Source organism: Ascidiella aspersa, chromosome 7 (genome assembly GCF_963924565.1).
Source record: "Ascidiella aspersa chromosome 7, kaAscAspe10.2, whole genome shotgun sequence".
Classification (NCBI taxonomy): Eukaryota; Metazoa; Chordata; class Ascidiacea; order Phlebobranchia; family Ascidiidae; genus Ascidiella; species Ascidiella aspersa.
Genome location: NC_139453.1, coordinates 838743 through 852406, shown reverse-complemented (window position 1 = coordinate 852406; position 13664 = coordinate 838743). Strand labels below are relative to the sequence as shown.

The 13664-nt window shown below is 38.1% G+C and overlaps 1 protein-coding gene across 1 annotated transcript; it reads right to left on the bottom strand.

Annotated features, from left to right (window-relative positions):
- Positions 1-3105: 3105 nt before the first annotated feature.
- On the bottom strand, positions 3106-11047 carry LOC146137180 (uncharacterized). Its single transcript, XM_083393690.1, has 13 exons — positions 10972-11047; positions 10304-10479; positions 10021-10178; positions 9418-9627; positions 9045-9233; positions 7572-7697; positions 7063-7163; positions 6668-6756; positions 6066-6261; positions 5543-5837; positions 4337-4473; positions 3783-4034; positions 3106-3392 (listed from the first exon to the last, which is right to left on the bottom strand). Exons 1-13 carry the CDS (start codon positions 11045-11047, stop codon positions 3106-3108), a joined length of 2292 nt encoding a protein of 763 aa, XP_083249816.1.
- Positions 11048-13664: the final 2617 nt, after the last annotated feature.

Sequence of the window (13664 nt, the reverse complement as noted above, 5' to 3'; positions counted from 1 at the left end):
GGGTTATATGGATGCGACATCGATGAAGCTGATGTGGAATCTCTGCGCAAGGTAGCTTACAAATATAAGTGACATGTAGCTGGAACAAATACATACGCGCGATGTCACTGTTAAACTGACTATGACGTAACACTTGTCCATTGTGAACAAGTCATTAAGCACAGCGGCGTCGAACAAATACAGCAATACTTTGTAAGTGAACAAACAGAACTTTAGTAAGTTTCAGAAGGTTCAATTCGGTTGGACCTTAGACTTTAAGATATTTGTCGTTGTAATAACATTAAATTCTTTTTAATGAAGCGCTGTCTGCACTTAAATAAGAATTGTTACCAAACTGAATAGTCCCCTTAAGGCCTAAACTAAAAGTAAAGAAAGAAATCATAATAACCTTGAAAAGTTATATTTAAGAATGGGTATACATTTTGCTTCTTATTACAAACAACGATCAAGTGTTTTGTTTGTATTCTCACTGTAATTTAACTAACGTTGGGGTTAAAAACACTGGTTTTATGACAACGCTAGTCGTTTGTGCTGACTTGATACCCCTGAGGTGAATACCCGGGGTATTTACCCTCTGTGTACTACACCAGTGGTCGGCAAACTTTTTTTACCGCGGCCCAAAATGCTCTTTTCAAAGTTATGGAAGGCCCACTACGTAAAACCACCACGAAAACAGTGGCGGATTCAGGATATTTGGTTTTAAGATAAATATTTTACGGAGCCTTGATGCCAAAACACTACCATGCCATAATGTAAAACATAATATAAAAATTGTACGCGCGGCGCGAAAAATTTTGCGTTTACACACAGTTAAAGGTGGCAAAAAATATAGTTTGACGGGCTCTCAGGACCACATTTGACAAGTGGGCCTTTCCAAGCTGAGCCAATTTAAAAATTTATGCCACACCAACTTTTAAAACAAAGTGCAATGAATGTATGGCTATCACGCGGCTCACAACTACATGACAACACCAAGCTATCTAAAAGTAACTTGCGTCCACTAAAAATGGCTCTGCTGCCCACATTTGGGCCATGGCCCACAGATTGCCGACCACTGCACTACACCAGTGGTTGCAAACAGTGTGGTCGCGGCCCCAAAGTGGCCTTGCAGTTATTTTTAGTGGGCCGCGAGCTGTTGTATAGTAGCCGTACATTCATTCTACAGTATTTTAAAAGTGTGACTGCTAATTTTTATTTTGGGTAATGTATTTAGTATTAATTGATTTATGACTAAATTGTGACGTCATTCTAAAAGTTTCATGGCCCGAAACCAAATCTTGCACTCGTTCCTGTTGTCGTAGGGTATAGTGGTTTGACGTGTGGACCCGCTGAACTACACACCACGGCCAGAAACACATGAGTACTCACACTCAAATCTCATTACAACTTGCTGCACATTGTAAAAAGCATTTCTTGTTTTGGCGATATCCTTAAGCAGAGGGGTTATTTGACGCTTTAATTACAATTTCCCGCCTCGGTATAATTGCTCCCCTGTGAGGCAAGTAAATCACTTTGTGAATCCGGTTCTAAGTTGTTGTTACAAATTGTATTTACAGCAATATGAGGGATACGAATCTTCCGATAAAGTTGCGGAATGAACGCCAGAACCGGAACAGAGACGCAAAAAATGCAATATTCAATGAGTATCAGTGGGACAATATTGCTCTTATGACATCACGCGCATATTCACATTTCCAGATTGTCCAACAACCAAAACACCGAAAAAAGACAAAAGCAAGCTTCTGAGCTGGTGGGATTAAGCTGGCGATTCATGTGAGAATATTTGTAAGTTCTCCTTCAACGTAATATCCACTCACTGGCGCACGCAAGCCAACCACGAGTTTAAGTTATTTGCAGCAATTACCTTTAGGTTAAACCTAAACTACAAAGAGATTTGAAAATAGATTAAAAGCATACAAAGTTTTTTTGTGTGTGTGTGAATCCATAAATATTGTTAAATTTGTTTAAATACTTTTTATTTAAAAATTTCACACAATGTTACCCATTCTTCCACGTGTTACTACAACCTCCTAACATTATGCTTCACAATGTTTTTTTTTTGTTTAACAATGTGTTTTTCACTCATGCAAAGCAAAGTTTAATGAAGCAGCAAAGACGCAATTTCGCCAGATCATTTTGCTTTCCGGTGTTTGAATCTACCTTATTTTGTGTTGCACTTTATGTTTTGCAGATTTTACACTTTGTAGTTTTTTTATATTTTGTTTGTGTTTGTATTATTAACACGTTCAAATTTTCTCAATATTTGTCCTCCTTGAGCGTTAGAAATGGCAGGAAGTCAGTAATTGCGTTTTTTTCCCACGTTGGAAGTTCACTTTTAAAATAACGACGTAAGAAAACATCAAAGGGAACACAGCAATATAACACACCCTAAACTTATAAATTGCCTGCTATTCGATAAATGAATGAAGGTAATTAAGTGACTTTTAAAATGTTTTTTATTTTTATTTGAACTAATTTAAAGCCATTGCCCACATAAAATGACGACTTAAACATAATTTGAGGTTTGTAATCACCAAAGCAGATAAAAGGTCTTAATCCAAGGATAAATTAATTCTACCACTTTGGTGTAGGGTAGTGAATAAATCTAGTCAAATATAAAGGTTTTAGAAACCTACAAGAACTGTAAAACGAAATACTTGCAACTTAATATAACTTTAATGTTTTTAACCAATTTACACAACTGTATTATGCTTATCTATGCTAAAATTTAAAGTTTTCAAATCGTTGATGCACATGTGTTGGGCACACCGCAGGCGTTTAATTCGCACAAACGTAAAACAATAATAGAAAATATTTAACTAATTTTTGAAACACCTTTTCGTTAACCAAGCTTTAAATTAAGCGCTTCTTTGTGAAACCTTTAAATAATGGAAGAAAGCAAAAAACAAACAAAATAATGTTTACTTACTAGAACACGAAGAATTTTTAAGGAAAGTTATAGAATAACTCGCGTTACGCTGTTGAATACTATATAAGATTAAATAAATATGAAAGTCCATCAACCTCCAGCCATTATACTCTGAGGTTTTTATTTGTGCGAGTATATTTTCGTGCATTGCTGAAGAATTCCACCAACAATAAACTTCAAGTGTTTGTTGCCGTTGTCGACTTGCTCAGAGCAGGGGAAGTCCCCGAAGTGCGACTGCACAGCTGTGGCAAGTCGGAGTAGAGCAGCGGGTCAAGCGCGCTGGTGACTGGCAACAAGATGATGGCAGCGGCAGCGTAGACCTGCTGTGACATGCTGACACCTGCCAGCTTGACAAGTGCCAGGACAGTGACAGGTAGCCAGCAGACGAGGTTGCTTGCCACTAGACGGAATATTCGTCTTTGCATGGCGATCGCTCGAGCTTTGGATTGGCGACCTCCTCGTTCTGTGATGAACACATATTGTGAGTGGTTCGCGGTGGTTTGCATTCACTAGCATTGCGCGATGTTTTGTATTTTATTCTAATATCTGATGTTTTATTCTAAAAGCACATTATGATATAATTTTATGAAAATTTTCGTGCGATTTCGGTAGAAAATATTTTACTTTTAGCCTTGGTCAAAAGTGGAAACGTTCAGTTGGTTTGTGAACTTTGACCGAAATGTGGAAATTACCTTTGTATTGGATCTTGGTATCAGGGCAGAGGCACAACACTATCCTTTCTCCATGTTACACACAAAACAAAACCCACACACACACTTCTGTGACAAGCGCATGCGCAACAAACGCGTGCTTGTGTGTGTGCGCGTGCAAATCTAATCCAAACAAACCTTACCTTGTCCTGCCATCAGCTTACTCGCTTTTGTCGCTTTCTTGTAGATCATCGCGTACGCTATTATGACGTAGGCCATGGCCGCGAGGTTAAAAAGGTTCACGGCGGCGGAGAACCCTACAGCGGGGTCAGTTGGCCGGGGGAGCATGTTGGGGATACACACACTGTGGCTCCCGTAATAACCCACCCTAGAGAACCTATCACTTGGGGGGAAGTACCGGGACAGGAACCGCTCGATTGAGTCCCAGCTCCAATCTGACGAAAAAATCGATAAAAAATGTTCCGGGATGTAAAAATCGAGTAGGTTTTGCTGTGTCATCCGGTCAAAGGAAAAGGTGAGGGTGACTCAGCAACATTTCTTTCTTAAAAAAGTATTTTTTTTCTTGTCATTAAATTATTTCAAACCCTATCTCATAAATTAAGTTAAATTCCCCCAGAATATCGCCCCCCGCTTCTATCGGACCCTATGCCCGTGTTATTATCGCATGCGGTTAATTGCGAGCGTTGGTCTGTGACGTCACAATTCAAATAAGTTGGTTAAAGTGTTTTCAACTTACCTCTAGGTGGCAGAACAGAGTCGTTGGCCAAAACGTGAAATCTCTGGATTGTTTGAACGAGCGATTGTTTCGTCACAATGTCGGAAGAATAGAAGGGAGAGAAATACCACACAGACCCGGAAAAATAGTCGGAAAACCTGAAGATAAAAATTCATTTGAAAGCTCAGTTTGTTTTTTGGATAAGAAAATTTAATTTGTTCCACTCATTTGAACTAGAGTAAAAAAGCATAAAACATATTAAACAACTTTGAAACATTTAATAATGATCTTCAAAAAATATATATTAGAAATCAAAATAATATTACGCGGGATTTGGATTTCTTCAGCAACGATGTGAAACATTTACTCTTAAACACCAAACAATCAAATTATTGTATTATCCAAAAGCTCTTTAGCGCCACAACTACGTTACGTCATCAATACGTTACGTCACAGCTCTACTTACATGTGCAACCTTGGGGGTAGCATTGCTGTGATGGAGAAAGCCCACCCGATGGCGCAGCAGAGCGCAGTCCGTTTAAATGTGAATCGTTTGAAGGGGAGATATACTTAGTGGAGTCTGTTTAAATGTGAATTGTTTGAAGGGGAGATATACTTAGTGGAGTCTGTTTAAATGTGAATTGTTTGAAGGGGAGATATACTTAGTGGAGTCTGTTTAAATGTGAATTGTTTGAAGGGGAGATATACTGAGTGGAGTCTGTTTAAATGTGAATTGTTTGAAGGGGAGATATACTGAGTGGAGTCTGTTTAAATGTGAATTGTTTGAAGGGGAGATATACCGAGTGGAGTCTGTTTAAATGTGAATTGTTTGAAGGGAAGATATACTGAGTGGATTCTGTTAGTTGTAAACATTCACTCACAAGTTTATTTCAAGCAGTTTTCACTGTGAGTTTACTTTTTATTGCAACTATCGACTTTTACCGGTTGTCCTTCTCAATGCATCCGGTTTACTAAGAAACATGTGCCGTTATATTTGATCAGTACACCTTCTGAAAGTGAGATTAACGAAAAACGTGATGAATACTTAACTTTGAAACACGCTTTAATTAGGGTTTATCATTTTCAGATTTAAATAACCTTAGAAGAAAAAAATTTAAGAAGGTGTCTTTGGAAAGCCGTAGGAAACGGTATTATGTTTTACAGTGAGAACTTACAGGAATAATGAATGGATATTTGGTGTGTTAAAAATTAAAAAACATTCTTTACCTTACTGACGTCATAATAGTTAGAATGACAACCGACGTTTCCGTGGCAACCGAATTAAGGTAGCCGAGATTTCGGCAGGTGTTCGACGTCCGCCATGTTTTGTCCATCTGACAATAAATGCCGGAGAACTTAACCGAGTGGACAGCCACCGTGAGAAGGTAAATCCCCGTGAGTAGATCCGCAACCGCTAGATTTAGAATGAGGAGGTGGTTGCTAGTAGCAACGCTGTTGACGTGTCGGTTCTGTGACGCTTGCCAGAGTAGCCACAGCTGGCGGGTTGCCACTGACGAGTTGCCTAATTATAAGCCAGTTCAAGTACAATTACGAGGTCAATTGCTGTTGTGATTGAAAACAAGAATGTTTTTTCAATTATTTCTTTTTACTTCTTATTAATTAAATCCCAGTGCCATTTACATATTTCTTATATTTGCCCAACATACTTACATAAGTTCATGATATTATATATAATCATGCTATTTGTAGGACGTCATAACACTGACGTGACGTCATCATTGTAACCCACCAATAAGCGCGAGGAAGGCCATGATCCAGATCATGACGCGGAAGAACGGGAGCGCGATCATCTCACGAGCTGACGCGAAAATCGTCGCCATCGCTTCTTTGGGACACTCGTCGCTTATGTCGTCACAATCGACCTTGCCGTCGTGCATCGATGATCGCGGAACGAACAATGGCTCGCCGCCCTCACAATAGAAGTACTGGAACAACGTAACAATCGATTCGAATGGATTTTATTCGGTCGTGTTTAGAGGTTGTGACGCGGAACCAAAATCAAACACCTTTAATGTGAAGATTATGGTTATAAGGTTAGAAATGATCGCTGAATAATCCAGCTGTTCAGCATTGCTTCCTTCCATACAAAAAAAGGCTTAATTAAATTAATTATGTACTAGTCAGTTGGCCTTAGTTGAATAATTAACTTTTCAAAGCCGAAATAGCTTCCTGGGAAAGTTTAAATTATTGTTGTTCTGAACGAGCAACGATAATACAACAGTTATCGTACACTTGCTGCGATATTATCGGTCAACAACATAAATAGTTAAGTGTTTATGCTTGTTTAGTTTTGATGTTTTTTAAACTAAGAAAAAGCATCGAAACACGAACCTCAGAACAGTTCAGCTCGTCACTTCTGTCCAAACAATCCAACGTTCCGTCACACACCTGTCTGACGTCAACACTGGTGATGTCATCACCTACGTAATGAAACAAAAAATTAAATATTCTTGGGAAATAAACTAAACAGCGAACACATTGGTGCAATGTATTATAAAATTGTCTGTCAAGCACAAATACAAAATGTAAATAAACTGCTCAAAAGGTTGTGAATAAATTTATTTTGTTGCAAACAAATGAACTGTTAAGAAAATAAATATATTTAAATTAAGACCACAAACATCAATCTGTGTTGCTTCGTTTATCTGCAATCCAAGTTGCGGCTTAAAACAGCATTTATCAGTTCAACATTCCAGCTGCTGACACAAAATGGCGTCCAAACCGACCTGCGTCGCAGTTGAATCGGTGTGGACAGAAGGCTTCGTCCTCCCCCTCGTTACAATCCTCCCTCCCATCGCAGACCGCCCCCCCAGCAATCCGATCCCTTCTGACGTCATACCCTCCTTTAAACCTGCGAGTGACATCATCATTAGGAGGTTGCATTATTGCAGTAGGTTACACCTTAAAATAAAGTAAATATTAAAACCTTGACAACTTTAAATACACATGGCAACAAAATAAACTAAGTCGTCTTGTTTAGTCGCCTAGTTAGTAAACATTTAGTAAAAAAGTCATACTAAATATGACTTTGAGTTTAAAAATCATTCATATTTAAGTACTGACATCACACCCCAGTAGGGTGATGACGTCATACCGATTACATGATGACGTCACGTGCTTGCTTAGTGCAAGACTATAGGATTCCTTAAGGCTCCTGGTATATCGCTGATATGGATTATGAAATAATCCAGTCACACCTCCTATGACGTCATGTTGTACGATATTATGACGTCACACACTTGACGAGCAGTGGAAGCGCTTCTCCCCTCTCCACGACCAGTCTTTGGCGAGGTGACGGCAATATCCAGCTGTTACGTCACACACAACCTCACACTCATCGAACAAGTCTGAACACTCGGGTCTGCGTCGGGCGCACAAAAGTCTTCATCTTTTTCGGAAAAATCACAGAAAAATCAAAAATCATTTTTTGGATGTTTATGCTAGCATTTATAAGGTTAAGCCATTTGTCCTCGCACAGGTCTAGTTGGTTGACCTCGGGTTGCTCTACAAAAGTCACCTTGAAACAATTACTTAAAGGTGGCTTGGAAGCAAAAATGTGGGCATGGTAGGAAGCATAATGTTTTAAAAGAGCAGCTTTGTTCCCGTCTTTCGACAAAGAAAAGGTTTTCCACGTCCTTCTGTGGCTATTCCATCTGGTGGAGAACGAATTTTTAGTTTGGCCAACATATTGTTCATTACATATAACACAAGACGCAACGTAAATACCGAAATTTTTACAGTTTAAACATTGATGTAGTTTTATGGTTTTACTCTGTGTGATAAGTTTGTGATAAGCGAGGACAAATGGCTTAACCTTATAAATGCTAGCATAAACATCCAAAAAATGATTTTACCTCGTTTTAAATAGTGTTTTGTTTTGCTGTTTTACTTTGTTTTGTTTAGTTTTCTCTATTTGCCCTCTCTTTTTTATTTTCCACCTCATGGCGCGCATTTATCTGTCTTATCAGTTTAAGTCACTTTACTGATTGCATCGTCATTTAGTTGCGGCTTGCGTAGTGCACCACTTGCCTAGAATAGTTGGTTTAGGTTTTTATAGCGTATTCTTGTCTTATGTTGTGTTATGTTTTTAGATACTGAAGATGCTTTATAGCGAAATATATTTATCTTTTTATTAAATACAAACAAACTGATTTTCGGTTTGCTAAGTTCTATACTTAGTTTAATCTTTATTGTTTAGAAACAGTTCGAATATAAGAAACCAACCAAATATGAACAATTTATTTTGCGAAAACTTTAACTGTGGAATGATGGAGCCTCGCGATAAATGTTTTTGACTTTCATCACGTTTTGTCGAATGACTTGTTTATAAAAATCCTTGATCATGTAAAAAAAGCATAAAGGCCCGTTTAAACTACAGCTGCACTGAGCGGAGCTGAGCTGCACTGGGCGTGAAATTGTTTTCACTACAGCTGCACTGAGCTGCGCTAGGCGTAAAAATCGCTCCAAAACGTGTTTTTTTCAGTTGCACTTGGTTTGAGTTTAGCAAAGCGTGAAACGCTCGCCACAATAGAATTTAAATGCAAATTACGCTTTGCTCAGCTCGGTGCAGCTGTAGTGTAAACGGGCCTTGAGAGCCGAACCTTTGGCTTTACCGAGTTAAATTTTCTCAACCGTGAAATAATTAAGTCTTCCATAAATAAATAAGAAATGACGTCACTCAATTAAAACTTGGTGTTGAAAACGTCACCTGTCGTTGGACTTTATTGCGTAACTCCCACAATCGATTTTTCCGTCGCAAATCAACTCCTTGTCGACACACGTCTTTGTTTTCACACAATGAAACATCAGAGCGGTGTCTATGTCGTCACAATGACACTCGTCACTTCCGTCGCTGCAATCCTTTGTTTCGTCACAAAGCTGACTTTGTTGAATGCATCTGAAACGAATTTGTGGTTTTCAACAACAACTTCCTATTTTTTAATCTTCTGCGGCAGGAAAAAGAAGAGAATAAAAGGAAAAACAGAAAAAAAAAGTTGGCCAACTTTTTTAGGATTACAATTGTTTCGTATTTTTAGTAAAAAATTATTAAAAAATCTTTAAAAACAAAACTACCCCCCAACCTTTTGTCTCGGCAGAAAGCTGTGTTCGGACAATCACATTCGTCACTAGATGTCGCATCACGACAATCGTCTATTCCGTCACAAAGCGACGATTTCTTGATCGTTTTACCATTATGACGACATAAATGCCAGTCGCATACCTCGTCATCACCTTCCGCGCAATGTATTATGTCGTCACAGATGTTGGACGGTGGAACGCATTTCAATCCCCTATTGTGACGATAAAATAATGGGTCTGAATATGACGTCACAGTCTAGACATCCTTGTTATTTTATTCCGATAACTAAATGCATTGTTAACCAAACTGTATCGCGGTCCGAAACAAATGACGTCATTAATACGCTCAGGGCAAAATGGAAAAATCAAAACCTTTAGGTATTTTGTTCCAGGTTATTACGTTGAAATTCGCTTCAACCTCGTAGTTTAACAACTTGTTAAAAAAAATACTTTGCGAAGTCGAATCATTGCATTGAAACTACAACTTGGTATCGAGTATCGGTTCCGATCCGATATTATCGGGCATTCTCAGCATATTAATTGAAATTTATTCTAACTTTAGACAATCAGCTTAATCTTCGCGCTAAAAACATCAATAAACTCACCAATTGTTGATCGATCGGTTGCACGTCATCGAACCATTGCAATCGCACTCGTCCCAACCGTCCACGCAATCAACTACGTCATCACACAATGACGTCACCGGTATGCACGTGACGTCACTCGACGAAGCGCTGGCGTTGTGTGGAAAAAATGACTTTTGCTGTAAATTAAAAGAAAATCCACCATTTTTTATTGGCGGTTACAAAGATGTGACGTCATTGGAATTTTATATTACGTCATTAGAATAGTAGTGCAAAAGTTGTAAACATGATCTTTGACACTTACACCTTCGGTAGGTGTGTTATAGTTGTAAGCGTAGTCGCCATAATAACCGTCATTGGAACGAGTATCGGTGTTGGTGTTATAGTTGTACGCATCGTATCCCTGTTGGGTGTAGGTGTTATAGTCATCACTTTGTTCGGGGGTCAAACATTTGACCTTGCCAGTTGGACACGAGGTTTCTGAACGACATTAACAAGACGTTATCCTGTGGTTTATTGCTAAGTAGTAAGTATATTTAATATGACGTCACAATTCACATTCTTCCATTTTCATTTGTCAAATCAATTAATTTTCTTTCATATATAATTATATTTGCGGTAGAATGTTTTATAATGTTTCACCTTTGCCTTAGCCATTGTATAAATATAACATATAAAAGTTATATGGCAGTAATAATGTGCGAAAGTTTTGAAAAAGTTTTTTAACTTTTTAACATAAATGATGTTGAAATTGTAGAAGTGTTTATTTAAAAACGTTCCACCTATATACCCGTGAACATACATATCAAATCTACCTGGTTTCAAACTACGCTTTACTGCAAATTTAAGTATAAGCATAAATAAACAAAATATCGAACAAAACAAAACTACATTGTTATCCTCATCGCGGCACAAAGCAAATTTTACTAAACCAAAGTAAACAACACAACAAAAAAATGTTAAAACCCTTACCTGCAGAATGTACTTTAGTAACCCACAAGATTATGGTGAGTAATACATAGAAGCTTCGAAGCTCAACCAACAACATGTTGAAACATGTGATCAACATCTTCAACCACATTCACACTTAACCTCGCTCCAACTAATTTGACCGAATTATTCCAAGAATCCAGTCGCCTCATTCATTCACATCCTGGCCACCCAGGCACTGGCGGAAACATCTGAGCCGCGCGCGCCGTTTGTTAGCACGATTACCTTATTGTGACGTCACTGTTCAAAAGTGTAATAACCACGCAAAGCGCGATCTTATTTTCAGCCCCAACAATTACCCACCACTAACCCCAAACAGGGTCCCTGAAAATATTGCCAAAACAGCCGCACACATCCGAACATCAACACCAAAACGGCCGATGCCTAACCATAACCCCCGATCGTATCCATACCCTCTCCCTACAGTTCCAGGCGTTGTTTTGTTTATTTAGACATTATTCCGATAAACTTCCCTCACTGAGCGGGTATGTCTTATCAATTTTGCAACTGATCAGCTTAACATGATCAGATAGCACGGTGGTCAGTCTCCCCTATTGTATATACACGTCCTAAATGTGCACTTTCGTATTGTGCTAAAAGCAAAAATTTCCATTCAGGCTAAACCAGTGTTTCTCCAATGGATGCCGACTGAAGTACTTCACATTTTATTGAGGATGATTCCGACGAGCAAGATTTTGTTAATACTCAAGAAGTCAAGATAATTGTAAAGAAATACAAAGAAGTGGCTCATATTTTAAATTTTAACTTTTATACCAATGTCTTATGTTTCGTTTGCTTACAAACCTTCAGTAGAAAAATTGAGTCGCCAAATCTTCGCTCTTATGCTTACGTTTATTTTTGGGTCACTCCTGAAGCGATGTGGAATTGTGAGCAAACCCGGTCATTCGGTTCGAACAGGCTGGCTGGTTGTGACGTCATAACGCCCGCCTATGTATTTTTCAAACTGTCAGCATATTGCTTATCGTGCTTCGAATTGAAACTTGTCCAAAATTTCCTGTTTTTTGTTTCGTGTTTAAGCCGCGTGGTTACAAAATTTAATTTCCGCCATCTGGAATGTGTTATTTCTTGTTGAAATAATAATATTTGTTTGTTAATATCGGGATCATAAGGCTGCTTCGAAATTTCTGGTTGTTGGTCTTTTTTTATATCGTAAGATTCAAGCAAAACCACAAAGGTTGTAAAAAAGATCCAAAACAACCTTATTTAACAAAAGCAGAATTCTATATAGTTACACAAATAGCATCGTCAGTTCTGCTAAGATTCTGCAAATACAACGAGGGTAATACTAATTTACGTAAGAATGAATGGTCGGAATGGAACGCTCACTAATTTAAGTGTTACCCGTTAAAACAATTATTAAACCAACGCACAATATTTGGGTTAGGGTGGGGGTTAGCGTTTGGGTGAAGGTGGGTCAAGTGGTATTATATTTATTAATAATACTGTGCGCGTTCCGACCACTCCAACCATTCATCATTCCGTAAACTAGTGTTACCCATACAACGAAACAAAAATTATATATAAATAAAAAAAAAACACTGCAATAAACAAACATCTGCGCAGTATTTTAAAATTTTAGACATGCAAGTTGTACAGAATTTGTCCAGAAGATTTAATATAAAAGAGTAAAGTGACAAGAAAAGTCAATCAACTAAAAAAAGGGAAAATTAAAAGAAAATAGTTCAGACAGGGTATGACTCTGTTTTGAAATCAACAAAAAGTTTGTATATTAAAGTTTTGCAAACATTTTAATTGGCAGTTTTAAAAAAACAGGCCATATTCGATTCCGTGCACAAATATATAACTTAAATCTAGTAAAATCTAGGCTTACTTTCACCACAGCTCCAACATTGCTTTAATTAATAATACATGTAATAATAATCTGACGCAACAATCGATAACAATCCATCTTTGTTTTGCTGCCATTGTTTCTTGTTTACAGTTCGGTTTAAAATGTTGCGAACTGCGGTAAATTACAAACTTTTAGCTTGTATTTTGTTTAATGAAATTCGCGTTTTAAATCAGCTTGTTGGTTAAACATTTGGCAGATCTGCGTAGTGAACGTAATGGGTAAGTTTGTGGTGAAACGGAAACAAATACCTAAGACCCATAAACCTACAAGAACTACATCGACCCATATTATTACATTTAACGCAACAATTGTATCCGAACCGGAGTTTAATGAACTGGTTTAAAAGTAGCAATGGTCGAACCAGAACTTTTAAGTTGTTCCGAACCGAACCTGAAAAGCCAAACGGTTCGATTCTTGCTTCGAGATGGATTGCGGCTGTTTAAAAGTGCGCGAGATTATAATATTCAGTGACCCGTAAAGGTTTGTTCCTAGGGCGACCAGTTGACCGTTTCAGCCAAATAACAGAATTACAACTTACAGGTGTCTAAAAGGCTAACATTGTCAACAAAACTTGAAGCAAGCGTCTCAAAATGGTAAGTTAGATTGGTTTTCGGTGCTGATCTAGAATTATTTGGGTTAGCGTTTGGCTGGGTCAAGTATTATTATTAAACAGTGAATATAATAATACTTTACCCACCCGAACCTAAACGCTAACTCACACCCTAACCCAAATATTGTGGGTTGATTTAATAATGTGGTAGGATTCTAGACCAGCGCTTACTGTTGTTTATATCCTCGGATT